General features: G+C 41.7%; 1 protein-coding gene across 1 annotated transcript in view; it reads right to left on the bottom strand.

Annotated features, from left to right (window-relative positions):
• Nucleotides 1-12634, bottom strand: part of ANOS1 (anosmin 1) — a 179382-nt gene that overhangs the window by 25473 nt on the left and 141275 nt on the right. Inside the window, exons 7-8 of the mRNA XM_046673995.1 lie at nucleotides 6999-7204; nucleotides 4751-4895 (exon numbers count right to left, since the gene is read on the bottom strand). Coding sequence (XP_046529951.1) covers nucleotides 4751-4895; nucleotides 6999-7204 — 351 coding nt within the window. The remainder of the gene's footprint in view (nucleotides 1-4750; nucleotides 4896-6998; nucleotides 7205-12634) is intronic.

Raw genomic sequence — 12634 nt, 5'->3', positions numbered from 1 at the left:
ATCTGGTGACCGGCCTCCAACTTTAGGTGCAGTCCAAAAGTCACCTCATTAACATAACAAAAGACTCTTCTGATCCTTCTCACCGCTTAGGAAATTTCAAGAGTTTTAGGAGCTCTGTGCCAGGAACAGGGTTCAAGATCAAATATTTATTTCTTATTATGAATCATAATATCACAGGCTACCACTTTATGAGAAGCGCTCCTCGTAGCTGTAGAGAGTCAGTGTGACCAACAGCAAAGTAAGCGTAGAGCCCAGAGGAGGCTGGGGCAGGATGGAGAAAATTCACAGGGCTCATGGCCAAAACTCATGCCTTTCTTGACACCACCACGGAATTACAGAATCCTGCTGGTTACACCTAAAGTATTTCTTAAATTGCTAATTAAGGATTTAAGATCTTCCCAAGCCCACTTCTGTTTTTAATTCCTTTAATAATCTGTGATGGTGAAAATTCACCAGTGGATAACCACAACAGAAGTTTAGATGCTATGTTTAATCTCTATGTGAATTTTGTCTTCCTACTTTCTTTTATATCATACACAAATTTTTAATTTTAATTACAGATGTAGGAACATGTTTTTACATTTCTCAAGATTGAATCATTGTTGCTTTATTGAAATGATTCAAGCACAGAAATACATTGACATGTAGTATTGCTGAGGCGTGCCACACGTAGAGGAGAGATATGCAGACTTCAGTCCTGGGAGCGTGTCCCTCACTTTGAGAGTGTCCCCTCCACTTTCAGTGGTAAACAAAAATGAAATAAAGTCTTTTCTACCACATTCTGAGAAGGCGTGAGGTCTGACTTATACTCTTTAATAGTCCTAAAAGTTAAGAGAATGGAGTGACTATGCTGTTTTTTCAGATGTCAAAATCTTGATGAATTTTACAGATGGAGATTCAGAGTATTTTCTCTCCACTCCATTTTTATTTTAGAGAGCTAGAAGAATATCCCAGTTGTACAAGGTAACTATCAAACATTTGGAAACTGTCCCACCCTGGAAATATTCCTCCGGCCTCCAAAAAAGCCAGCCACATTTCCACTCAAGCTAGCATCAGGTCTTTCCTCCTTCAGGGGACCCTTTGATGAAACTGCTTGAACATTCAGCCTTTGCTTGCATAGAGATATTTATCATCAAAACACCTAGGACGCCTACAGACCTGGAAAAAGAAAATTCAAAAAGTAATTTATATGCTGACATTTACTACTCTCTTTCCTGTAAAATATAATTTCCCTTGCTTATACTACGAAGTTGTAATTATTCTTTGCCTCTAGTTGGTTCATGATGAAATATATAGTGTTCTTGTAAAAGTCATATACTAGTGTTTATGAGATTATATATCAACATTGGGATATAAAATCCTGACAAATACTCATTTATACCCTGCATAATCATTTGTAAAGCCACTCTCTTCTGTAGGATACCCCGAGACCCAAACAATATGTGTTACTATAGGTACTTTCCACTATTACTTCTTTTTTTACTTATCTTTTATAACTTTTCTGAATCCATGTAGAGGAATCAGTTACTCCTTAGAACAGAGTGGTCTGATATGTTAACTATCATACCTCTTTATTGGTCAGGTAAGACATTATCTGATTTTAAAAGATGATTAGAAAATGACTTTAACACTCAGAACGAACCTCTCCAATGGCAAGGAGTTGGCTAAAGTTGTAGGTAAGAAAGGGAATAACTGACTAATTTAATTCGGTTTCACAAATATTTATGAAGCAATGCTAATGAACTACGATGGCTGCTGGGGGCACACAGATACATAATCCATGTTCTCTGACCTAGATGAGATTTTGGTTGAGTGAATGTAGTTTTCCAAAGTTGGGAAGAGATGGGTCAGGACCCCTCAGCCATAGTCTAGACATGGTGGAGTCTACCATATGCAAAAGGAAGGATGCTTCTACCTTAGATTACAGAGGCAAACATGGGTGAAGGGATAGATATGTTTATATTTGTGTGTGGCTTTCTGACAGGGCGGAATTCAGATAGTGCTGTGCAGTATGGTTTAAGGTGAGAGAGAAAGGTTTGTCATCATACTTGAGAGGATGGGAGGAGGAGCTAATTAAAGAGGATCTCACCGAGCTTCTGGGATTGTGTGGGGATGCCCTAGGAAGAGTGAGAGAGCCCTAGATGTGCCAGGGAGACCCAGAGTCCCATCAACGTTCTGTCTGTCGGCTGGACCACGACGAGGCTCTAGATGACGTAACGTCAACAATGGCAAGTTGAGGTTGTATTTCTTCTCCTTGTTCTTGGTTGCAGGAATAAACACATATTAAATTACGGGAGTCTGCAATCCCATACCAGTTTCTAGTAGGGAAGGAATGTTGTTTATTGGAAAGAACAGAATGAGATTGAAAGGAAAACTTATTTTATACAATAGATGACATCTCTGCCACCTGTAGAAAAAAGAAGGGTCTTGGGTGAAGGATAAGTTTAAAGGATTTTGGTCTTAGAAGGAAGTTGGGGAGGAATAAGGGGGAAGCAGTAAAGGACGAAATTTGGGGAGAAGTGAAAAAATGAGTAGGTGACAATCTTGAGAGTGGATCTCAGAAGAGGGAGAAATTTGTAATACGATTAATATTTTCTAAAGGACATTTTGGCTGCCATCTACAAAATGGATATTTAAGAAAGAGTGGAATCTTTGGAACAGAAATACTAATTAGGAGAATTTTAATTTTATAAAACAGAGGTGACAATGGCCTGAACATGGGAAAGAATTTGACAGATCTCACATTTCATCCATACATGAAATTAGAAACAAAAGGGCTTTCTCAAGAATTGGATTTCTAGAGAGAAAGAAGAGAGAAGCATGAAGATTGACCTCTGGATCTCTGGCTACCTGGTGAATGGTGGAGCCTTTTGAGGTAGGAGAGCCCGGAGAGGAACACGTCTGAGAGGGAAATCAAGAGTTCGGTTTTGAATATGTAACATTTGAAATACCTATTGGCCACCCACGTGGAGATGTTGGGCAGGTAGCTGAGTATGTGACTCTGGAATTCAGGGAGTGGTCAGGCTGGGACACACGGGGAGTCACTAGCACATGGATGGTTATTGACTCCATGCGACTCACTGAGCTCTCCAAGGGAGAGAGCTGCCTCGCACTCCTCCTCGTTCTCCCCCACACAGAGTTCTCTGCACGTGCAACGCCCTTTTCCAACTCGCTGCACTCACGCACGCGGCTGCATTTGTGTGGGAGGACGCCCTGCGCCTTGTGAGCCCACGGAGCGCTTGATCCTCAGGACTCGGTGAGGAATGCTGCGGCTCGAGTTCCCCACCGTCAGGTTGGTTTCCTCTGCTTCTGTGGTTCCCCATAGCTCTGTGTGCAACGGACTGATCTTTGTGTAATCGTGTCTACAGGTGAATTCTCCAAATGCAACACTAGGCACTTTTAAGGCAGAGATCGAAATATGTCTAGTGCTGCCAATAATGTATGTGTGTGTGCATATTTGCATATGTGGAGGTATACGCATGTGTGTATATATGCACACACACATAAGTACATGTTATGTATATAGTACATAGTGTACACATGGTCCATGTAGTATATATATTATATAGTGTACATATCTTTGTAGTATTATATAGTATAACATAGTATTTCCACCATTAGACACAATAATGTCATAATTCATAGGCATACATTTCAGTTTGATGAATGAATGAAGTTACTAAACACACAGAAATCTTTCCAAGAGAATCTTTAGGTAAAAGTTGTATTGTATCCAGACTCACACAGAAATAGTGGACTTTTCAAATCCACTTAATCTCCAAAGAGATCATTTCCCAAAAGGTAGGAAGAGCTGTTTCGAAAGCATCATTTCAAACGGACTGCTCATTTGGATCTTATTTTTCCCCAGGTGGTAGAAGATAACTGTGAGCAATCAGTGCGTCTAACTCTGCAGAGCCGGCACTGCCTTTCCTAAATTCAGACAAGCTTTTGGCCTGTTCTCCTCCTCTTCTGAACCAGGCTCACTGCCGTGATGAAAGGCAGATACCACGGGCTCACAGAGATCCTCGGGAATCAATGCCACTGGAGCCCCAAGACAAGCGCCCCGTGCCCTCGTGATCTCTTGCCACCACCCCGGTCTCGGAAACCCTGTCCCGGGCTTCTCCCCAGCTCTAACCAGCCCCCACTTCTGCACAAAGCCAGAGCATTCCAGGAACTTGTGTTCTGGCTCAGACATGAGTGTCATATAAGACTCTTCTCTGGTTTTGCTCAGTTCATGGCAAACATATTAGTTTAGAAAAACTGTAAACAAGGAAAATCAATATGGGAATGACTTACTCCCTCCAGTCAATGGGGTATTCAGGAGCCTTTCAAGCCATAATTATGACCACTGTGGATACCAACAAAAACGGGCACGTCACAGTTATAAACTGGGAGGCATCAGTTTCTAACCATTTAACTGTATGCATTCCCCTTAAAAACAAGTATGCATATGTACAAAGACCCAAAGTCATATAAATATGTAAATTTGTTAGAATGAGACATAAGCTTTCTTGCTAAATTTCCATTTATGACACCAAAATATTACACATAAAATAGATAAAAATCATAAGAAAAAATTCGAAGGTAAAACTGTTTTATACATCATAGTTCAAAGGACCTGGTTACCTGTTCCTCGGCATGAAGATTTGCCATGTAAAGGTCCCAAATAAAAAACCCTCTCTCTGTGCTGTCTCGAGTTCATTGCTTGCTAGGTCAGAAACTGCTGGGGAAGCACTATAAGGTCACTTACTATTGCTGGCGGCCTGTGTGGACGTGAAATGAAGGGAGACCTTGGCACTCTTCAGGCGTGTCTGCCCCCAGTACGTGATGGCCTGCAGTTCCACGCTGTACTCACAGTCTGGCTGAAGTCTCTCCAGGACCACAGAATTTTGAGACTGCGAATGGAGAGAATATATACCTGAACTCCATCACTAAGCTCCCCTGGCTCTCATCTTCATCACAAAACCTCGGACGTCATCACGAAGCACACTGACTCCTCCCTCACGTGCGCCTTTAATTTTCCAAGATCTCACACTTTTCTACATCTTCACAATCTGAAAATCCAGTTTTACTAAGCATTGAAATAAATTTCATAGAAGGGCCAAAACATACTCAAGTTTCTGTGTGTGATTCTCAATATTAAACGAAGGAAGTCAAAACAACATAATTTGCCCAATAGCTTGAAGTCAGATAGAAATTCTACTAAGACTGAGAGATCAAGTGACATACCCAAGTGATCAAGTACTGGATGGTAGGACCTGGATGGAAACACAGGTCTCATGACTCCGAATCTAGCGCTTTTTCTACGACTTACAGGTATAGCAGTAAAGTCCCTTGCAAGAACTTGTAATTGAGAGGAAATAAAGTTGTTTTCTTAGAATTCAAAACATTTGTCAAAATGGAATGCACGTGATGATATCAAATGCCCCCCTAGGCTAAAACAAGATAGTCTGCAAATGGTCAAATTGGTGGTATGAACATTTATGAAGGAAAAAGATGTATCCATCATGAATGCAACACCAAACAGCAGGCAGTTAGTAGCACATGCTTCCCAGCAGAGAGTATTCCAGTTTTATGAGTACAATGTGCTATATTAAAGGCACTGTGGTCTGAAATCCTCTAACATTGAATCATCTAAGTAACTCCCTTGCTTAAATTCTGCAATCACTATTAGCATTCTCATCCTAATTTTGAGTGTTGTGAGACCTCTTTTCAGGGAGAGAACCTGTTTTTCAGAGGCATTCCACAACTGTCGGCACAGTGCTCACTGTAAATTAATAGACGGCATCATTCTGTGATTTGGGCTTTTGAGGGGCTAATTATCAGAACTCGACCATCTGCCATCTGGTCGGCTCTGGAGGGCTGACAGGACTGCATTCTAGAAGCGGAAGTCTGACAGTCAGACTCCAGACTGTGGTAGCTTCTCCCAGGGGAGGCCAGGACAGCCCTCAGCAGCCCACCACCCGGGATCTCCAGAGAAACCCTCTCTGCCGCATCGTGGACCTACTTCCTCTTGTAACGGATGGTATGTCTGCATAGACTACCGAGTCCCAATTTCTTTTAGTTAGGGTTTCTTGTTGGATTGCGTATCGTTCTCCCTAGACTGTTGTCTTCAAACAAGTCAAATAAAATTCACTTTTGAAAGAGCATTTCCTTGAAAATTCCCTCTCCCCTTCTTTACCAAGGCTATTAGAATGGTTTCTTAGGCAGTGGGAAGCCATTGATGCCCAAGAAGAAAATTTCATAATTTCTCATGTTCTTTTGTATTTTTCCAGCTTCTAATCTTAATTCTTAATTGGTCAACTTTTAACATTGAGAATCTTAGTGATCCACATGACCTTTAGCTTGCCTCTTGTGCATCCAAAACTGTAAGTCACTTATAAGATAGTGACTCATGTTTCAGGCTACACTGGGCCCATTAGCAATTATAACTAAATTTGCAGTTCACATTTCCTTTATCTAATTGATATACAATAGAAATAAATTGCAAACTTCCCTACTAACCCTTGACGCTGTTTGGTTATAATGGCAAGTGTGTATGTGTGTGTGTGTGTGTGGAGGGAGGGGGCCCCCTGTCAGCATTTCATCACATCACATTTTGCTTTCCATCCCGGTGATTCCACAAAATTAGCTCTTCTAGCTCTTTCTATGAGCTAAGCACGCATTACCAATGATCACTTGTTACAAAGGCCTTCAAAATAAAAGATGGAACTGTCAGAAAGTTTCTTTAAAATAAAACCAAAGGAGTATCACAGCTAAACATCAATGATATGGAATTTTGGAGACATGTTTTATAATTCTAAGTGGCACAGATACTGGAATCTGTCAAAGATGGTCCTCCATTCTCTAAATTTCCTCGGTCAAAACAAAAGGAATGGGAAGCTTTCCTTCATCCATTCCTTCTCTTAGCTCAGCAGAAGCCACTTTTCAGATCAGTTGCCTGGCATTCAAATACCCGCTGCAAGAAGACGCCACTCTTCCTTACAGCTTGCACTTACCCCATCCGTAGTTTTTCTCCGCTTCTTTTTCGTTGGGACAAGCGACTTGCTGCTGACTGTCCAGCTCCAAAACACTTTGTAGTGATGCACTGGGATATCTGGCTCCTCGGGCAGATCCCAAACAATAGCCACAGTCACAGTTCCGTCACTGTTGATGGTGGAGTTCGCAAGCCGGAGGTTGGTGGGAGGTGGCGGTGCGGATGGATCTGAAATCCCAGTAGAAAGAGAAACCATGTGACCCAAGTACCAAGGATGACAAGAAAACCTGCATCTTGGTACACGTGCTGACTACATGGTCAACGCATGGAGCATTGCCCTTTATACGTACCAAAGTTGAAAACAAATACTACATAAGATCTGCTTTTTAAGACTCAAATTAAAATACAGTCTACAAAACAACAAGATAAATGTGCTTGGGCCAAATTTCCAATCTAGAAGGATCCTTCAAGGCATTTCCACACCACTATAACTCAGTCAAATTTCCATTGTACTGAAATTGATACATTTCTGTAAAACACGGTAAAATTCAGTTTAGCTTGTTTGCCATTAACTAGGAAGCAAAGTACAATTGCCTTTGAAAATTCTGAAAAGAAAAAGATAGAAATCCAGCTCACACAAGTGACTGCTTCCATCTTAGCGGCCCTGCAGCTCTCGCCTCACATCAGCTGAGAGCAAGAGATCGGCAAAAACAAACTCCACCATTTCACGTCCACATTACAAACTGGATGACATACAGACAACCTCCGTGCTTGTAATTTCACCATTTCTGGTTTGTCACATAAACCAAAACCTTCTCAGCTGTCAGGGGAGAGATTAGGGTCTGGAATTATTACTCTACAAATCTCCATTTTAAATATATATACGCAGATGACTAAACACGTGCGAAGCTCAAGGGCCTTTCCTTCATTTTTTGCCATAAATTGAGCAAGTGTAGATGCCGCTCACCACAAATGATTTACAGATGGCTTCATTTCAAGATGCCTTCCCAGGAAAACGCTGTCAATAATTCTAATTATAATCCCATCTGCATTGGAGGTGCAAAGAAGTTATATCTGACTTGATATAAATGAAGAAGACTGGAGGAAAAAATACCCATGTTTTTACTCTCAGGATCGTTCATGTTTTTAGAATGATGGAAACATGAATTATTTTTAATAATCTCTTGCTTTTCTGGTCTGGAGGTGTGGTTGGTTGCTTAATTTTTTAAAAGTGAGAAAATTTCGTAGTTGCTTTTTTAGGTAAGTGGCTAATCAAGAGGACATTACATGAGACTGTTGATCAAGTGGTTCTCCTCCAACCATCACCATTAGGAAGTTTCTGGGGCACCCAAGGCTTACACTGGATATGCTGACTCAGTAAGTCTGAGTGGGGCCCAGAAATATACACACATTTTATATATATATATATATATGTAAAACACACAGGAAATTCTGAAGTAGATGATCTGCAGGCCAGAAGTTGAAAACCACTTCACCTGGTGGCAACAAACCAAGAGGTCTAAATATTACTTGGTTCTAGGTAAGGAGGAAAACACTTGTTTCTGTTATCATGGCACAGAAAACTCAGGTTTCCTTGCTATGCTGGTTCAGCTGAGCCATCCGAGAAGGCCCACTCTGATTGTCCATATGCACGTGACACCGCTGACCCCAGTCTTTTCTCTGAAACGTTCTCCACTTGACACCACTCCCTACTGGATTTCCCTTCAGTCCCACAAGATGCTACTTCTCTTCCCGGCCTCCCCCTCCAACACCTCCCCATTCCTTCATCTCTAACAGGACAGCATCCAGCTCGGAACCCAGGGGCGTCTTCTGTCATCACCTACTCTCACACTCTCAGGACCTCATCTAGTCACAGCTTTAAAAAACAACTTTGTGCTGATCACTCCGAAGTACATCTTGAACTCAGATTTGAGTAATTAAGGGTCTTCCTGTCAGCTCCACTTGGAGGTCTCAGAGGCAACTTGAAACTTACGTGTCTAACACCAAAATCACGATCCCTCCCAGCATCCCACATCCCACCACAGATGCCCCATCTCAGGAAACAGAAATTCCTTCCTTCCACTTACCCAGACCCCAAACCTTGAAGTCATACCCTCCTTTTTCCTTCATATCCCGTGAGCAAATCCTGTTAGCACTGCCTTCAAAGTACATCCAGCATTTAATTGCTTTTCACCACATCCAGCACCCCGCAGCACGCCACCATCATCTCTCCCGACTATTGAAAGGCCTCCTAACAGGGCTCCCCTGACAGGGCTGCCGCTGCCTCCCTAGCGCCTTCTCCCAACACGGCAGCCAGGGGATTCTTTATGACACAGACCATGCCATCTCTCCCTTGCTCGGGAGCTCGCGATGCCTTCCCATCTCAGAGTCAAAGTGCTAGCAATCTGCCGAATGTCCTGCGAGTTCTTGCCACACATTATCTCCCAAACCACCTTTCCTTCTAGCCCACCTGACCCCTCTGCTCTAGCCTCAGCGATGCCCATGCTACTTTTGGGGGAGGAAAACCATAATGCTACCGAGGCTTTTCCCCTGGCTTTGCCTAAAGGCCTTCCCCAGATGTCCCCGTGCCTGGCTCCTTACCTACTGCGGGTCTGCCAGATGTCTCCCTATCCAAAAGAGCTACACGCTCTTTCCAACCCCCACCAAAAAAATTGTCCCCATGATTTATTGTTGTCTACAGGCCTCATTACCAACTGACTTATAGACTTTACTTGCTGTCCGCCTCCACTCAGGATCCTGAAAGCTCCACGAGGGCAGGATTCTATCTGTTGTGCTCACTTCTGTATTCCCAGCGTGGAGAAGAGCGCCTCGCACGCAGCAGGTGCTCAGCAGACATTTGCTGAATATTCAGAACAACAGACTTGTCCTAAATGTTAACTTTAATTTGTAAGATGATATTTCAGTTTCAGTTTTAAACGATGTCAACCGGAATGGAGAAATCAAAAGAAGATCATAAAGTGAAATGCAAAAATCAAAGGACTGCTATTCTTGGTTTGAAATAAGATGCTCAACGCAATCCCTTCCTCTTAGGATTCAATCCTTAACCTACAAAAAGTTGCTACAGACCTTTCTGAGAGGGGAACTAGTTTGCACGCTAATCATCACTTGAGGGCAAGAGAAAAATTTAAATGTATGAAGACAATCACAGCCATTCACAGTTTCAATGACGCACCTGAACGGCTGAAAATAAGCAGTTAGTTGAATTTTCCAGATATTCTGGGTTCACAGGAAAAGCTCAAAATCATCTCCTCCTCTAAAGAAATTCCAACTTTATGAAGGTCAACTAGTATTAAATATGTCACCATTTCCTTAATCTACTTCGTTCACTACTTCATTAGTAACTGCCCTGGAAAAACTTTTAGACCTTAGATGTAATCACAACAATCCAGAATATCATTATCTAGTTTATGAAACATGAAACAAAATAATTTATGAAAATGAATGAGGAAATAATGTTTTAAAATCTATGAATTAATAATATTTGCTTTACATTTTCTTAAAAGTAAGGGCCATTTTGACTGTTCACAAGACCCAGCCGGCATATTTCCATTACCAAGACGAGACACCCCCTTGCTTTCTCCCCCAGAATAATCACTATCAAGTTACAAAGCCAAAAAAGAATCGTAGAGATCACCTCTTTATCATCCTGGAACTGTAAACTATCTACTCATTTATCCACTTATCGACTGCAGAATTCAGATAAGGGTCTGTCCCATTTATCCAATCCAGAGGATTTCATTCAGTCCTAGCAAATCCCTATCTTCAAGTTATTTGCTGCCTTGTGAAATTGTTCCCCATATTATGAAATAAAGTATATTCACCTTGTTGAATTATACAAAATTCTTTTTTCAATTTGCATGATATTTTAATTGTATTTGAATTTTGAAATGTAGCTGGAAGTTTGCATGTAAATGTATATATATATACACACACACAGATACACAAGGACTCCACATTATGACGAAGCCCTAAAGGATTCTACAGTTTATTTATTTGGCCTTTTCTTTTTAACTGGCAAGGGTCATAGGGGTTTGAGAGGTAAAGTGACTTGCCCATGGTCATTGACATAATTTGTAGCAGAGCCAGGAGTAAGAAAAAAATGAGGGGAAAAGAGGGCATTGAAGCTCTAACAGTATACACCTATACACACCACACGCTCTACATATGTTATATTTCATCCTCATCACGATGGGCCAACATCCTTACAGAAAGTAAACGTGTAAAACCCTTGAATGGGGAAAGTGTCCACCACAATAGGCAAGAGCAGGGATTGACCAACTTTTTCTGTAAAGGGGCAGATAGTAAAGATTTAAGGCTTTACCGACCATACAGTCTCTGTTACAACTACTCAACTCTGGAAAGCAGCCAGAGACAGCATGTAAACAAACAAGCATGGCTGTGGGTCAATAAAACCATACCTGCAAAAACAGGCAGCAGACCAAATTTGGACTGCAGGCCATCGATTGTCAACCCCTGCTCTGGAGTCTTTCAAAAGCAGGGACACCATTAGCTTTTTGAAACTTGATGTGAGCACTGTTTATTTTTTATGTGTATGGTTGTACTTTGTTGGTTAAATTTGGCATTTTGTTCCCATTCTACAGATGAGGAAACTGAGGCTCAGAGAGTTTAATTCACTTGTTCAAGAGTGTAAGGCAAGAGGGTCAGATTCATATCACAAGACCAGCGCTCTCCTGACCCCTCCCTCTGAGGGTTAAATCAGAGCATTTCTCCCCCGTCTCAATTCCGTTTCTGCTTCACTCCACTCCTGAGGACCTCCACGGTCATCTTCAGAAACACATTTCAGAAAGCAGAAAGCAAGCACACTCTCAAAGACAACTGAAATGGAGATGCTGTATTAGCCCCTCAACTTATATACAACTTGTGTGATTTCTAGTGCAAGATATATTGAATATTTAGCACGAATATCCAACTTCATGGATATTCCTTTTATTAATGATCGTATGTGGTCCTTTTGGCAAAGGAAGATGGAACATTTGGGTTTCACAAAGACATATTTAAGCTTTCATCCCTTCATTTTTGTGGTTAATGTCACAAGTTACAAAGTAACACACACGAAGGTTTAGCAAGCTGGAATAACTTTGAGCCTCCCGCGGGTAAAGTGACAAATAAAATGACTTGTCACCCTTGCAGAAATGCAGGTCTATTATTGCACTATGTGAAATCTCATGAGAAGGGAGCACTTCTGCCCATCCCAGCAGAAAGCCATCACTTACTGCGACGCAGGCTCCTCTAGGGTTTTAGATGAGGCTATTGTTAAATAGAGAAACCCACTCCTGCATGTTAAAACGACTGAGCCGCATGCAGATGGCAATAAAGAAAATGACTATTAAAAATAAATAATCATATACATGCACATATATACACATACACATATAGAGGAACAATGCAGTCATGTACCGCATAAGCACATTTCAGCCCATGATGGACAACAGCATACACAACGGTGGTCCCCATAGGTTAGTGCCATAGACAACGGTGGTCCCGTTAGGTTAGTGCCATAGACAACGGTGGCCCCATAGGTTAGTGCCATAGACAACGGTGGTCCCGTTAGGTTAGTGCCATAGACAACGGTGGTCCCATAAGGTTAGTGCCATAGACAATGGTGGTCCCATAAGG

This window comes from Equus quagga, chromosome 10, assembly GCF_021613505.1.
Source record: "Equus quagga isolate Etosha38 chromosome 10, UCLA_HA_Equagga_1.0, whole genome shotgun sequence".
NCBI lineage: Eukaryota > Metazoa > Chordata > Mammalia > Perissodactyla > Equidae > Equus > Equus quagga.
The sequence above is the reverse complement of the archived record's forward strand: the minus strand, read 5'-3'. Positions and strand labels throughout refer to the sequence as shown.